The sequence below is a fragment of the Gossypium raimondii genome, chromosome 11 (genome assembly GCF_025698545.1).
Source record: "Gossypium raimondii isolate GPD5lz chromosome 11, ASM2569854v1, whole genome shotgun sequence".
Taxonomy (NCBI): domain Eukaryota; kingdom Viridiplantae; phylum Streptophyta; class Magnoliopsida; order Malvales; family Malvaceae; genus Gossypium; species Gossypium raimondii.
Window position 1 is genome coordinate 57,328,780 of NC_068575.1, and position 15,823 is coordinate 57,344,602.

The following is a 15,823-nucleotide window of genomic DNA, read 5'->3' on the forward strand; positions in this document are numbered from 1 at the left end:
AATAATTAATATTAAATAATTAATGTTGACAAATGTTTGTTCTCATCTTGGTTACCATCAACATGCCCTTCATCTTCTAACTAATTGCCACTATAAACAATAATTGCAGTCCTTCAATTCAGAAATGAAAATTTCTCCAGCCAAAGTGTCCAAATTGATGATAACAGGAATTCTTTACTAGTTGTGCAATAAAACAAAAACATGAATCCGATATCCAAGGAAAGCTAAATCCTGCAAAAATTTTACATGTCTCTCTCAATTCTCAAGATCCTTCTCCTTTTATATGTATAAATACAGTGGTTGTATAAGATAAATGATTTCCTCCCATGTATCCTTTCTTTCTTTTTTTTTTTATCTGCAAAATTCATGGTGGGTAAACTCTATACATTGTTTTTTTTGGGTTTCTGAACATGGCTTTTCCAACTATAGCACTCGGATTTTGCATCTTCATCATCTTCCATGCTCTCACACCCTGTAGTGGAGGTCCCTCCGGTGTTTGTGGCTAACTGGAGAGGACCTTGAGGGGAACCCGACTGCGAACTGCTCCCTTTCAAGGATTCTCCAAACTGATCTTGACACATCCATGCATGACCACCACCCAAAACAAGGCCTGATTGATTTGCAGGGGTTGTTGTTGTTGTGGTAGCTGGAAGTCTTCGTGTGTGTAGCTGGTATTTCTGGAAATCAATGAAGTTCTTACATCAATACTCGATATCAAAACTTGAAAAGAAAACCATTAATAACAAGAAAGAACCCTCACCTGCAAATGACTCTTAACTTCATCATTGGTTAAGCCATCTACTTGCATAAGTTCCCTAATCTGCTTTGGAGTAGCCACTGCAAAAAAATTTCAAAGATTTTTGACTCAGAAACTTTAAACTAAAAGGATCAATGAATAAATTGTCGCAGAACAATACAATCCTATGATCTCAATTCCCAACAGATCTATGGAATCCCAGTTTCGAATATATTATCATCTATGGTCTCAAACAAAACTAGTTATACATGTATAATTCAAACACATATTGAAAAACATTTGTTGGACTCTAATCTATATTTTCCATCAGATCAAGTGCAAATCCAGTCTTCCCATTGACCAAACTTCTTAATTCTAATCTAGCAGGATAATAAACAATCCAAGAACAGCAAAATCAAATTCGAAACCAGCTAAGTATATGTCTAACTCTCATTCTGGAAATCATGATGTGTGATTACATTACAATAACTAAGGAACAGAACACAAGGCCATGCGTTCAAAATGGACTCTAGGTGAAGTATATAGTAAGCATGAAAAATAATTTTTGATGATTGAACTGGATGATGCTTGTCTTTCAGTCAAGCTCTATAAGTAACCATCGAATGCTTAAGAGTAAACTATTTTTAACTTTTATCCATATCGTCCTCCAAAGATATATCAGTATCCTTAGAAGCAAGTTAGAAATAGCTCGGTGTAAACCAATCAACCCATTCACATCCTATTACAGTATATTTTGTAGACAATCATGATTTCCCATTTGCTAAACCAAAGTTGAAATGATGGCTTTTGGCAAATAGCAAAGGACACAAACAAGAGAAGTGAGCAACTTACCTTCCTTAGGACCTTCTTATCGTATCGATAGCCCTAATCACACAAGAAATAAATTTGTTACCAAATTAAACTATCAGCTGATAGCACTAAATCAAAGAGAAAAAAAAAAGTAACCATGCATTGCTTGATTACCTTGTCGGTGCCATAGATATAATCACAATAAGTAAAAACTGAAGCAAAGTTGCTCTGGCTTTGTTCTCCAACATAATGATGGTAATCATGGTAATCAACACCACCATAAAATGGGATAAACCTTGTGGGTGCCCAGGGGAAATCATATCTGCATTACACAATTTATAACTAAGCTAGGCTTCCAAGCATGAAAGTCATATGTTACTTCTTTCATCACTCCTATTTGCAAGTTTTTGAGACATCTTCAAACTCGTATCCGGAGATATACCAAAAAAAAGGCCAGCCATGAATACTTCAGGAAAAGAAATAAAAGTTGCAAGTCTAGACGCTGAAAAAAAGATCGCATAGCTAAACAATAACATAATGTAATTTTGCTAACCTCAAAACCAAGCATTTTAGTGACTGTCAACAAAAGAATCTAAAGCTGCTGCCATCTTCTAAACTCACAAACTTAAAGAGATGCAGACAATTTGAAACTTCAAACAAAAAAAATGAGAACTTTGCATAACAAAGTAAAGAAACATAAACATCTAAAGCAACAATTTTGCACCAGTTAACACTCTGCCATGAATTGATACCGAAAAACGAGTGTTGAATTACAGATATAAAACTACAAATCCTGTTAGGATTAAAAGTTCTTTCTTATTCCAATTTTCATCTGATATTCTCACTCAACAGCAATTATCACCATTTTCTTCTCTACCTTATTGAAGCAAAAACACAGAACCAAACAGCAGAACAACCTGACATCAACTCTTCCACCAGAATCCAAACCTCTCAAAATCCTAAACTCTCTGTTTCAATTTCTAAGAGAGAAAAACTACAAGAAATACTAAAATTAAAGCTACGTCAACAATGGTATCATGAGAAAGAAAATTAAATATCTGAATTAAGTAAAAAAAAGAGAGGAAAATCTAAAGGAGAGACAAATAAGGGGACAATGTTGAAGACAATGTTGAAAAATCTAAAGGAGAGAAAAATTAAAACAGAGAAAGCCGAAGACAATGTTGAAGCAAAGATTCATACCTGAAATCGGCCTCCGATGAAAACAATGTTGAGGATTTGTCATGAAAGCAGAAGAAATGAGGACAGATCTGCAATACCGATGGAAGAAGAAGCAGAAATCTATGAGGGCAGAAAAAGGAAACGAAAATAAGAAATGGGTAAGGATTCTCTAATCGGCGCTGGATAGGGGGAATACCTGTTACGGGACCGAGTGTATTAGGCAAGAAACAGATTTGGGACACAATGACAATAGAACCAACCAAACAAAGGATTAAGGGGGATTAAGTGGGGCCCATCGATTAGGGGTGTATTACCAAACATGGTGTTAATTTTCTTTTTTATCTATTTTTATACAAATTTACATAGTATTCTATTTCCAAAATCTTCATAATTCAATGTCTATTTAAATATTTTCAAAATTCAATGTTATAATTTATTGCAGTTTAGTTAAAATAAGAGTTGTCAACATACGTATTGGCAATAATTATTGTCTAATCGGCAGCCTCAGCCTCTCTCTTCCCATTTAATTATTTCTTCTCCCTTTCTTCTTCTCTAACCTTCCGCTTGTCGTTTCTTTGCTTTCGACGCCTGAACGATAATATTAAAACAGACCAAAAATCAGATCCCCTGAAAACTTTCCCTCAAAGTTCCACCGTGAAATCAGGTGAATAATAACTCTTACTACTTCTATTTGTTGCGAATCTCCTACTAGCTTTTTTGCTTTTTTCTCTCGATCTGTGGTTTGTTCTTTCTCCATTTCTTTTTGTGAATTTTTCATGTGTGTTAGAAAGTTCGTTTTTTTTTTTTACATATGATATAACTGTAGGGGTTTCTTTTTCTGGGTTTGTTTCAATTTTTATATTTAGTCAAAGTTATGATCTTTTTTTCTGGGTGCTATTTTTAGGGTTGTATATTATGAATTTGGGCTTTGTTCTAGTTGTTTGAGGTAAAACTGGGTTGTACGCGGAAATTTTGAGCTCCTAATTATACGTGCTTTCGCGTTTTACTTATGTGAATTGTAAAGCTAGAAAGGTATTATATGGAGTTCAATAATCGCGCTCGGTGTCGAATTGGCTGTTGAAATGTTAATCCTGTAAGTTGAACGCTTTAAAGTCACATTATGTGTGTGTGCCTTTGTGTATCATGATCTATATCTGACAGATTGGTAAGGGAAGGTACGTGAGTCAGATTTAAGCTTGGTAATCATAGATTTATGTTTTGGTGTCGATGTAAGTTGACATTGTACAAATTGTATTTGTATTTAGAGGTTATTGACCCGATCACAGTATGGTAGTAGCTAACTTGGGGAAGAGAAAATTTGCCGTTTCCTATCTTTTTACATCGACTTGTTTAGGACAAACTCTGTTGCCTGAAAGAATGTTTTAGCTTCATAGGCAGTTAGAATACCCTTTGTATAGTCTTTTCTGTTGAATGTACCTTTTGATGTTTCTATGGACATCTTGCCGCACAAATGTATCTGTGACATTCTTGTTTTGTGCTTAATATTGATCCATGGATACTTTGACATCGAAAACTTAATTTTGTTGCTTTTGCAGGAAGCCATCAGCTTTTAGTTCTTTTACACCTGGTGCTGCTATAAATGATTCCGCTTTGCTGCAGCAAATTATTGTCTTGTTTCTGATGGCCATTTTGCACTACGAAAATGTCATTAGAAGAAGTTTTGAAGGTTGTTTTTCCTTTTTTAGATGGTGTAGACCTTGCAGCTTGTATGGTGGTCTGTAAGCAATGGAGACACATAGCTAAAGATGATTACTTTTGGAAATGTGTATGTGCAAAGAGATGGCCTTCCATTTGCAAACGACCCAATCCTCCTACTGTAACCTACTATAAACTATATCAAACGTTTTACAAACGGAAGCATCAGCGAACGCTTCTCCCTCCAAGACTTTCCTTTGATGATTTGGAATTCTTCATTGACATTTGGACTGAAGATAAATTGATTTTCTCCGAAGTTGTCCCTGGTCCTGTCCTCCAAAGAGGAATCAAGATCCCACCTGCTGGAATCTGCGACATGCTTAAGTTTCATCTTCAAGGCCCCGAGTACAAGATGATCTTACCTGTTGACCCAAGGTTCACCATTCCTTGGAGCCAGACTGTGAGTGTTTCAGTGCTTGTGGGGCGGAAGGACTCGAACAAGGTTGCTTGCATAATTAATAAATCGATGTTTGATTACATAGATCGTACAGCTTCCAGGGCTCTAGCTTTCGACTACCTCGTCTTCTCTCCCTATTATCCCTTTATATCAGGAATCCGGGCATGGATCTCCTTGCTTTTCATGGAAGACAGAAGCAATGGTGTCATTGATGTTTTCGGCATTGAGATGGACTTTTGTGATGCTGCCAATTCCCAGGAAGAGGTATTGTGGCTGTTAGACATGCTTGATTGGAAATGAATGGTGGAAAGCTTAGTAGCCAGGACCAGGCACGGGGAAGAACTAGAGATGTAATGATAATAAACTGTGCCTCAATTGTGGATAGGTTGAGTATTGCATATGGGTTTTAAGCTATATTTCTTGGACAGGTGTGAGTATTGCATGTGAATTGTATTTAAAAGATGATTGGAAGTTATATTTTTTATTGGAAATAATTCAAACCCCCTTCCATTCCTGGCTCAGGTGACATCATTTTCTTGCATGTTCATAAGTTCGTACATAAACGCTTTGTTTTATTCTTAATCAACAAATATGCACGGTTTTTGTATATATCTTCTTTATTTTATATTAGATATGTATACTAAAATCATACATGAATTATTTATATGCTACTTCAATAGCAGAGTTATTTTAATTCAAAAATGGTGTATGGGTGAATTTGATTTAACAAAAATAAAGTCCCAGAAAATAGATAACTTTGGGGTTTTGTCAAGAAGCACCCAACCAAGGAAAACAGCAACTCCTGCAAAGAAGACGACTTTGAATATTTTCAAGGTAATTTTTCTTCGAAATTCAAAGTTGTTTTTTCTAACAATATCGTATTTAAGATTCAAATCAACATTTATTTTAGTAGTGCAATATACTTACTACTTTAGATCCTTTGAGTTACCTCAATAAAATAATATAACAAATTCTGACATGTGTCATCCTACAATTAATACACATGTCTTGTTATTTTATATTTTAACATTATGATAGATACCAAAATGGCCTTCTTTAAAAATAAAATATATCTTAAAATATTTGATAAGGTATAAAAGTAAGTATTTTATTATCCCTAATTAGTTTCATCTAAATGAAATTAAATATTTAATTAAGTGATCCAAAGCAAAAGTGACCGCTAACCCCTGAGATATATCAGCATGATTATTTTTATTAATTACTACAGGGAGTCAAGTTTGATTATATTTTACAATAAATCATTATAAGTAATTCAACAATAAATGAGATTTAAATTTGACATCTAAAATTTCTCAAAACCTCAGCCTTAACATTAACAAAATGAAACTTAAATTTGTCACCTCAAAATTATCGAGAGCTCAACCTTAAAATTTGACCAACAACTTATTTGAAGCCTTGACTCTTATCATTTATCTGGTTCAGTGGTTCTATCTTCTTTAGCAGGAGTTAATTCAAATGTATTGCTATTACAGGAGAATAGATAGGGCATAGCAACTTCATTTCAGATTACTTTACGCATATATATATATACTTTACAAAGCTGAATGTATAGGTTTCACTGAACTGGCGCAAGGTCATGGTAGCCAAGCATATAAAGTCTGTAAGCCTGTAATGTGATCTTGGCTAAGGTTCCTTTTGTTCCTTCCACAATCAAGCCTGTAATACATGACTGCATCTGGATTTCGACTATGACCGAGGCCGCCCAGAGCATGTCCTATTTCATGCATGGCTCCTGATTGGAGGTCTAGTTGGTTCCATCCCAATGTGGGAAAATAATCCAGAAAGAGCAGGCTGTCATGTTTCAAATGCCGCATCTATGGCATCTCTCACTTGTTGATCGCAATATGAAGGACAACCGGAGGTTATCCCATTCGAGAAGGAATAGTTTTCAACCAAGTGAAACACGCCATGTCTTCCCTCACTGCCATTACAACTTGGTAGCAATTGCTTCACTTTATTACCACCATTACCAATGTCTCCTTTCACTGGCCTAGACATGGCTACAAAAGGCTGGAACACAAGCACCATAAGAAGCTGATGCCAAAATTTAGCTGCCATTTGCAGCACAAGCTATGGTGGAAGTGGAAGTTGTAAGATCAACTATTGCTCTAAACACCTAGGCTGTCTCAAAAATGAGTTGTGGTTTAGGGTTTAGTAAATTTAGAATACTTAAAGGAAAGTCATCTAGTATCATATAACAGGCCAAGTACCATCCTAGCATCCTACGTTCGTTTATGGGGTAACCGATTAGCCAATTACATGAATTTATCATTTTCAAAAAATTCTTAAGCATAACTAAATATTTTTTAAAAGGATAAGTTCTGAGCTATACATTATCGAAAGTTTGGTGACCGCCCTGTATCGCTCTTGCTTTGAATAATATTGTTATTTGCCCAGAAGAAACAAAAAAACTAATTAATCTTCTGTATCATGAGAGGCAATTAATGGTCCTACTTTCTCCCAACTCATTTCCACCACAGAAATGTGAACTTATCATTCAAAATAATCACTATTTCATTCAATCTAAATTGGTAAGATAAAACCACTGAAATTTTAGTTATGTTGTACATTGGATAAATTTTAAGGGTTAATTTTTTTTAAATTAAGATTAAATTGGCATAATTATAAATGTTAGAGGGTTAAAGTTGTTATTATGCCTATTTAAAACTGCATCTTTCCATCAGCTATTTAATGGTCAATGACAAAAGAAAAAAGATAATTGAATAGCTAAAGAATAAACTTACCAATAGTTGAGTGATTACTAGTGTAGTTTACCTAAATTAATCTTCTTCGAAACATGAATTAGGGTTGGGTTCTAATATTTAAGGTACGAGTCGAGCCCAACCCATTTTTTAATTTTATAATTCGTTTAAAATAATCGGTCAAAACTCATACATAACAATTGTATATATTGGGACTCGAATTTAAGTACTCAAAAATTTAAAATCTTAGTCTCTTTTTTTTTAATACAAGGTCTAGAATTACTTTTAACTTCTCTTCAACCTTTAAATTAGAGGACAAAACGAATTTAAAGGCACTCGAACCCCAATTGAACTAAAACTCAATTAGCAACAATACAAAAACTTATTGATTATATTTATATAAATTTTGATTAGATTGATAACTCTAGCTCATATATATTATAAAGATTTTGAGAGATTCATGATAATGGAATTAAATGTTTTAATTTCGTCTTGTTATGCATGTGTGATTATATTATTATATGGTGACATGGCAAGCAGTACAAGCTCTTTGGTCATTTAGGTATATTCTATCACTCAAGCCAAAGCCCAATGAAAGAGATGGTATGAATCTTCAACATGAAACAGATGGAGGAAAACAGACTGTTGATCTCTTGCATTTTTCTATCTATGATCCAATGTTACAGGGAAAGAGATTGTACGAATCTCTAAAGCGCCTGTTAAGTTATAAAAAGTAAAATTCTTCATTTTCATTGCTTGATTGATTGATTCAACATGTTAGAGGTTTGAATTCTGGCCTTTGGTTTTGTTAATATGGACATTTGATGAATGCAGCATGTGTTCCTGTTATTTCCTAATATTCATCTCTTTCATAAACTAGGATTTATTACGAAGCTTTCAGAGTGTAATTATTATAGGAAAATAGATAGGTAGGGCATAGCAACTTCATTTCAGAATACTTTGCATACCTTACATTACAATGGAACTAAAGCTTTAGGCTTACTGTCTTGATCACTTATTTAATATGATATATATATATATATAACTAAGCTTCCCAATAAGTCGTGAAAGCTGTATAGATTTTCACTGAAGCAAGTTGTTGCTAGGCATATAAAGTCCGAATGCCATCAATGTCATCTTGGCTAAGTTTCCTTTTGGTAGTTCCAGTATAAAGTGTGACAAACATGACTGCATCTTCAAATTCACTACGATCAAGGCCCAGGGTATGTCCTATTTCATGCATGGCTCCAGATTGCAGGTCTAGTTGGAGCGTTCCAGGATTAGAACTTGTGCTCCAGTTGGTGTCTATGCCAAGGAAAAGCGACCCATTAGGTGGTGCATAGGCAAAACCATACATTGTGCCGCTAAGTTCAGCAAACGCAATATTTATATCAGCTCCGTCGCCTGGTTCTACCTTTTGAAATGCAAATTTAGGAATGGCATCGATGGCATCTTCCACCTCTTGAGTATCCAAACCCGCCGGCAGGGGAAAACCAGATCGGAAACCATAGGTCACCGGGAAGTTTTCCCATTTAGGATTCCCATTGAAAAAGGAATAATTTTCAACCAAGTGAAACACGCCATCACTTTTGCCATGTGTTACACCACAACGAGGGGATTGCTTCACATTATTATGCCCATGGTGAAACTTTACGGGTCTAGACTTAGGGTGGGTTTGGATGGGCGGTGAGTTTACCTGCGGTTAGTATAAAAATAGCGGTGGCGGTAAAATTAGATACTGTAGTGATATTGTAGCGTGAAACAAAAAGTAAACTAAACGCACCGCAGCGCACCTAATCGCCCATCCAAACCCACCCTTAGCCACAAAACGTTGCAACACAAATTGGAAATTGTAGCTGTCATTGCAAGCTATGGTGCAAGTTGTACGTATTGCTTTAGTGTTTTAAGGTGTGTGCTTTGGTATTTGCATGGACTCCTATTTATACCCAAATCAAAAAAATAAAAAAAAGTTAGTTACTAGGTTTGGCTGCCTTCATTCTAGATTCTAGTTCATCTACAGTAAATTTATCTGAATTAAAATAAAAGGGTATCTACTTCAATTTGTGTAAGTACTGAATCTAGTATATTAGATTTAATTTGGTATAATTATGAGTAGGGAAAAATTAACATTGTTAACTTAAGGAGAATAGGTGCAGTTCACTTTGTTTAGGATAGAATGGAAAGTCGTCTATATCTAATAATTGGGCTGGATTAAGAGATAAAAAAACAAAAGAAAAAATATGAAAAATTATATATAAATCTAATCTGTAATATCAAGTTAATAATTCAATTAATCTTTAGAATGTATTGTACAAGTCAATCTGCCTAAAAGCGATAATTCTATTTAGTTAATTAAGTTTTCAACTGAAAATGGTGGACCATGGCTTTTAGGCCACATCCACACGTTTTGTTATTACAAATTTGTTCATCTAAGTTGTGGATGGAAAAATAATAATTTCATGAAAAGTTGTTTTAGATTAGTATATAAAAAATATTATTATGGTGTTTAAATTTTCATAAAAAAACTTCATGCACGGTATATAAGATAATTTTCCATTATTATTATTATTTTCATATTTTGTAAATAAAAGAAATTTATTTTACAACGATGGTGGTTGTCAGAAATAAACTTTTATTTAAAAGATAAAAAGAAAATACATGGGAGCTGATATTATTATTTATTTTCACATTTTCAAAGGAATTGTCATCGCTTAAGTATCAATTTCTCACGGATTTAGAATTAGACATTTACATGCTTGCATATCCATTTCCTAGCTTGCCTAACCCGAAAGTAGGAAGCAAAGAACCAAATATAACATGCATGAATCTGAATATGCCACTCAATGTGTATTCATTCTGATTCAAACTTCAAAGGTGCTTTCATTTATTTTTTCTTAATTAACTTGTTGTCTTATTTTATAATTCATTAGTAAAATCATGCAATTAATTCATTTTGGATCAACATTAACGTATATAATAAATTTAAGGAAAGATATTCAAAATAAAATATCATTCCATTCCAATGAAAAATTTTAGGTTAAACTTCCTATGTTGTTTAACAATAATAAAAGATGCAGCCTTAACCAAAACCAAAGGGCCAAAACCAGAAGATGCCATCTTTTTGCAACGGAGATGATGTGGGGGACAAAAGAAAGAAAGAAATTGATCAGAATTTTGCCATTAAAACGGTCCCAGCTCAACATCAGGCTCATCCAAGTCTCCTGATTCTCACAACAAATACTAAAGACAGCAATGCTTATTACTGAATTGATGAAACTAAGAACCCTACACAACGAATAGAAAGGCCACCCTTAGGTGTGCTTCCGGAAATTGGTGTATAAGTACCGGAAAGTTTGTGATTGCCAAGGACAGGTGATAATCCATTGAGAAAGTCAAACCAAAATCATCTAATAACGGTTCCAGTAGGTCCTGCGTCTGAACCAGTTGTAGTCGGGCAAACCCTGGACCGGACCCATTGCAGCAATTGCAATATCCTGTGTATCAAACATAAACCGCATAAAAAAATTTACATCCTCAGATTTCAATGACTTATCCCACCAAATTTCATTATATAGCTTGAATGTTGCAACCATTGCTGGAAAAGAGAGACTGGTAAGTTCTAGGTTAGGTTGCAATCGCTACCTTGTCATAGATAAATCGGTCTGCAACTCGTTTAATAGTGCTTGGATCAACAGCATCAATCCTAGCAAATAATTCAGCAAATGGGATTCTCCGACCGTATGTAAGTAGCTGTAAGGATAGGACACCAATGACAATAAGAAATCCAAAGTGAGTAATAAAGGATAGCAGATCTCATCTCTTGCCACAACAGCTCAAGCACGGTCAGCATGAAACAAATTCAGTCATTGAATTTCAATTGAATCTTTTAAAACTTTTTTTGCTTAAAAACAGCTTATGTGCTGGTTCAAGAGATAGGATTGCTTCCATGCACCCACTGGAATTAAAAGACCCTTCTAACATGTGTAAAGATTGTACCTGACGGCCAATATCCTCAGCAACAGGACTAGTTCCATCCATATGAAGCATCAAGGATGACTTTAACTGCAAAAATGTAAAAGACAAAATAGCTAAGCCCAATGACTAGATAGATGGACTAGATATTGACGAGCTAAACAAGACATTCACTATTTTTGTAGGGCAGAGGAATTCATTCCATTTCCATATACAGATGCCAGGGAATGTTAATACGCAGGAACACGTTAAAGAGGATGAAAAACATGAGAGCAACAGGCATCTAGAATTTCCACCAAAATATTATTGATATTAGAATTTTTTAAAAATAATGAACTATTTCGAACAAAATCTATATAGAACTTAATAAGCTCTCTAAACAAAATCTGCACTCACTGCTGCATTATATTGGGCTAACGTTATTAATGTAGAATTCCAAAATGGCCTAACCAACTGGTTTTGTACTATTGGCACACTGCTAGTAGTTCTTAAAAGAATACAAAATGTACAATATCAAAATTTATCTACCAAATATGAAGAAAAAATTGCAGCAATTGTAGCTACCTGATTACGAGCACGAATGACATCAGCTTCTGAAACACGATAAGCTAGCTTGGTTGTCTCATGCATAATAGCATAGGCCAAATCATCCAAACAATCAGGCTGAGACCAGAACATAAACTTATTATTGCATCATAAAATAAAATAAAAATTTGGGGGGAAAATACAAATAAACAGCATAGAGCCAACCACTATAAGTTCACATATGACAAAAGAATTTTAGTCAAACCAACATAAGCTTCGGAAGGTGGAGTCAACAACCCAGTGTCGTCAAAGGCACAAGGCACACTCTAAGCACTAGAACTCTTATATTACCTCAAGAGAAAAGCACAAAAAGAGTGCTAGCTAGAGTGAAGTGAAGCACAATATATATGTGTGTGCGTGAGTGAGTGAGTTTTTGTGTATGTGTGTATACAGCTTAAAACATATGATAAACTCTAAAAACAAAACATGCAATTCTTTTATTAGTCATTACACATGATTTCCTTATGGTCCATATCGATAGTTGAATACTCAAATATTGAGAAGTATAGGTTTGATACTATCCCTTTCTTACTAATAAAGGTATATCTAACAAAAAGAGTGAAAAATAAAAGAAATAAGAAAACTTCAAACAGGAGGGTTTTTTAAGCCTATTGCCTTACACAAAAGCATGCCTAGGCATCAAATGGGCAGCAACAACCAGATAAGATGTTAAGGCCACTAGACAATGAATTAAATAACTATATTGACAACGAAGAACATGACAAACTTATAACTAAAAAACTGTATCATAACTAGTAGGGGTTTTTTTTGGCATCAAGTTTTATTCAGACCATAACAAAAATTATAGGAACAGGTAGCAGTCTCACCTTGGCAACAGCATAGACACCAAAAAGACCAGTATCTTTATAGTTGGTGTTGAAAGCCATCATGCTTTCTGCAATTTCATTAATGCCAACTCTTTGTGCAAGCTCAGAACTGTTTAAAGGATTTTCAAAACCAATCAAGACTTTGTTGCAACAGAGGATTCTCGTTGTGAGACTGACAAGGCAGACTTCAGTTTAAAATGCGATTTCATGTAAGGGTAAAAAGCTCACCCCATGTGCTTTCCACCCCCAGCATTTTTGCTCCAAGAACCCAACATAGCCTGCATAACCATTAGAGCAATGGAATCTGGATCTGTCCAAGATGCTCCCTCAAAAGCAACTGCAAATTGCGCCAGAGGAATATCATCATTGATTATTCTGACCTGATTTTTCAAAATTAAAAATAAACTTAGAGAGCATAGCACACTGAAAGTGGATTTTAAGAAAAAAAATAACTTTATTATGACAACCCCACCTCAGAACCAGTAAAAGTGGCTGGTTCTTTCACAACTAACTGAGAAGCTGTGGCTGGATCAGATGATAACTTGGTAAATAACTTCTCTACTTGCTCTACAATTTCCTCATGCTTAACAGCTCCAGAAGCTGCAATGACCTGTAAAAGTTACCAAAAAATGTGCATTTACAAAAACCTATTGACAACTCTTGCACGTAGTACCTCACATGATATTATTGGAAAGCAATGGAATGGCAAAACATTCATCCTTTAAGGACTAAAGCACATCGTAGTATACACAGCTACATAGAAAAGCTGAGTAGTTCTTTGCATACCATTCTAGGGGCGGTGTAGTGTGTCTGAATATAGTTCAGCAGATGCCCTTTGGTGATTGTCTTGACATTATCAGCAGGTCCCAGAATAGTTCTACCAAGAGGAGTGTATTGGAAAGCAGTTGAATGCAAATGGTCAAAAATAACTTCCTCTGTTTGACCCTCGACCTACAGAATTCCCCAAGATCATAACTTATGTTATTAATAATTAACATAGAATGAAGACAAATGCATTAGGCAAAACTGAGGCAACATTATCTATGTAGAAATTAATGATCATAAACATCCTCATGCGGCTCCAAAAGAGATAATTTAACGCACAATGGACCCATCCAACAGAAAAGAAACCAACCAACAGTAACATACTTCACATATCTTTACTCTGTACAAAAAAAAAATATTACAACCATGTTGTGCATGCATACTGATTTCTAACCCCACAAATTCATATGCAGGACAAATAAAACACCAGCTAATGCCAAATGTAACCAATCAAGCAAACAACCCTTACATTCGAACACATATCAACCAAAACCCACTAAAAATCCCTTATTTTATATAGTTACGTTCTCCATGTTCACTAAAATGGCATCCTTCTCCCTAATAATCCTATTTAGTATTTCCCTCAAAACTTTATGCTGCATAGACAAAGATCATATATATTCCAAAAAGTTGACATTTTCAAATCCAACCCCATAAATTTAATTACTTATTTATATCCTAATGCCAAGCAAAAACACAAACAATTAGATTCGTATTCCCTATAAACAGAGAGAACACATACTAAAACCAATTTAAAAAAAAAACATATATTATCCGAAACCTATTTAAAATGTCCCAAAACCAAAGCTATTCATTACCTCTTCCATTTCCCTTAGAATCACATCTCTTTCCCTACGAATCCTGTGTTCCTCAAACTTCGAATTCTGCAAAATATCAGCCAATATATCCAACGCTTTAAATACATCTTTATCCATAACTTTAGCGTAATAAGTGGTTTGCTCCCTCGATGTATAAGCATTCAAATGCCCTCCCATATTCTCAATCTCTTCCTCCAAGTCCCTGGCAGACCTCCTCTCTGTCCCTTTAAATATCATATGCTCCAAGAAGTGCGCCGTTCCATTAGTCTCTTCAGTCTCAAATCTCGACCCCGCATCGATCCAGACCCCAACCGTGGCCGTGCGGGAAGATAGAGTAGATTCAGTGGCGACACGAAGGCCATTGGGCAAAGTTGTAATTTTGGTTTCAGGGGAAGATAGCATGTGCGTGTGGGAAACAACAGCTGGATGAGGGGAACCGTATTTGAGGAAACGGGGATCGGGGTTTTCGAGTTTTTGGAGCTTTGATTTAACGGAGAGGGATAACCTGTCGTAGATCATGGCCGTTGGTGGAGGAGGGCTGATTTCAGCAGAATCCGAAGTGGCAGCGGCGGCGAGACGAGATGCGGCGGAGGAAGACGAACGGGATATGTTGAAAGAAGAGGAAGGCTTGCTTAACCGCCGAGCTAGAGAGAGAAGCTGCTTGATCGTCATCTTTGATGGTTATCGCTCTCCCTTTGGGTATTTTTTTTATTATTATTTACAGTGGAATTTTTAGGGTTTGTCAGGGATTGGGAGTTTGAGGGAGTGAAGAGTGGAAAGAGATGACTGTTCTGGAGAAAGTCAAGAGTGAGAGGTTGACTGGCTGAGAGCTTAGCTTAACGCTGTCGTTTAATGGTCAAAGAGACTTGTTCTTTCTCGCTAAAACTAAGTCGTTTTACTGAACTATAGAAACTAAAGCATGAGGTCTTTACTTTGGGTTTTTTACCAAATTATTATAAAAAATAAAAAAAATACTAAAATATTATATATATATATTTTATTTACCAAAATATAAAAAAAAAATGAAACTGATGGAGGGGAAGAGAATGTCTCATTGGCACAACCAATGGTGCCATTTTCATTGGCACCACTAAAGTTAAAATGTGACTAATTATCTTTTAAACTCTCCTTATTTATTATTTTTTTTATTCCACTTCAACTCACTTTTTTATTTAATAAACAAGCCCTTAACTTATTTTTGTAGTTAAATAAGCTCTTAATCTATGATTTTTACT

General features: G+C 35.1%; 4 protein-coding genes across 7 annotated transcripts; 1 reads left to right on the plus strand and 3 right to left on the minus strand.

The window, feature by feature from the left end:
• Positions 1-131: 131 nt before the first annotated feature.
• On the minus strand, positions 132-3,052 carry LOC105802500 (transcription factor HHO6). Of its 3 annotated transcripts, XR_001136196.2 has the most exons (6): positions 2,922-3,052; positions 2,747-2,814; positions 1,721-1,868; positions 1,589-1,621; positions 761-837; positions 132-677 (listed from the first exon to the last, which is right to left on the minus strand). XR_001136196.2 is itself a non-coding variant. In XM_052623997.1 (2 exons), exons 1-2 carry the CDS (start codon positions 806-808, stop codon positions 381-383), a joined length of 345 nt encoding a protein of 114 aa, XP_052479957.1. In that variant the 5' UTR covers positions 809-1,580; the 3' UTR covers positions 155-380. The 3 variants fall into 3 exon arrangements, 1 of the variants encoding a protein (XP_052479957.1); XR_001136195.2 differs by having other exon boundaries at positions 2,747-2,975; XM_052623997.1 differs by lacking the exons at positions 1,589-1,621; positions 1,721-1,868; positions 2,747-2,814; positions 2,922-3,052 and having other exon boundaries at positions 155-677; positions 761-1,580.
• Positions 3,053-3,162: 110 nt separating this feature from the next.
• LOC105802499 (F-box protein At5g39250) lies at positions 3,163-5,366 on the plus strand. The gene is made up of 2 exons (XM_012634179.2): positions 3,163-3,389; positions 4,282-5,366. Exon 2 carries the CDS (start codon positions 4,389-4,391, stop codon positions 5,136-5,138), a length of 750 nt encoding a protein of 249 aa, XP_012489633.1. The 5' UTR covers positions 3,163-3,389; positions 4,282-4,388; the 3' UTR covers positions 5,139-5,366.
• Positions 5,367-8,663: 3,297 nt separating this feature from the next.
• LOC105801448 (metalloendoproteinase 3-MMP-like) lies at positions 8,664-10,678 on the minus strand. The gene is made up of 2 exons (XM_052623705.1): positions 10,652-10,678; positions 8,664-9,182 (listed from the first exon to the last, which is right to left on the minus strand). Exons 1-2 carry the CDS (start codon positions 10,676-10,678, stop codon positions 8,664-8,666), a joined length of 546 nt encoding a protein of 181 aa, XP_052479665.1.
• A 37-nt stretch (positions 10,679-10,715) lies between these two features.
• LOC105802498 (probable mitochondrial-processing peptidase subunit beta, mitochondrial) lies at positions 10,716-15,411 on the minus strand. Of its 2 annotated transcripts, none has more exons than XM_012634178.2 (9): positions 14,589-15,411; positions 13,732-13,896; positions 13,418-13,555; positions 13,174-13,325; positions 12,946-13,054; positions 12,098-12,196; positions 11,558-11,623; positions 11,199-11,311; positions 10,716-11,054 (listed from the first exon to the last, which is right to left on the minus strand). In XM_012634178.2, exons 1-9 carry the CDS (start codon positions 15,258-15,260, stop codon positions 10,847-10,849), a joined length of 1,722 nt encoding a protein of 573 aa, XP_012489632.1. In that variant the 5' UTR covers positions 15,261-15,411; the 3' UTR covers positions 10,716-10,846. The 2 variants fall into 2 exon arrangements, with proteins under 2 accessions (XP_012489632.1, XP_012489631.1); XM_012634177.2 differs by having other exon boundaries at positions 10,716-11,055; positions 11,204-11,311; positions 14,589-15,409.
• Positions 15,412-15,823: the final 412 nt, after the last annotated feature.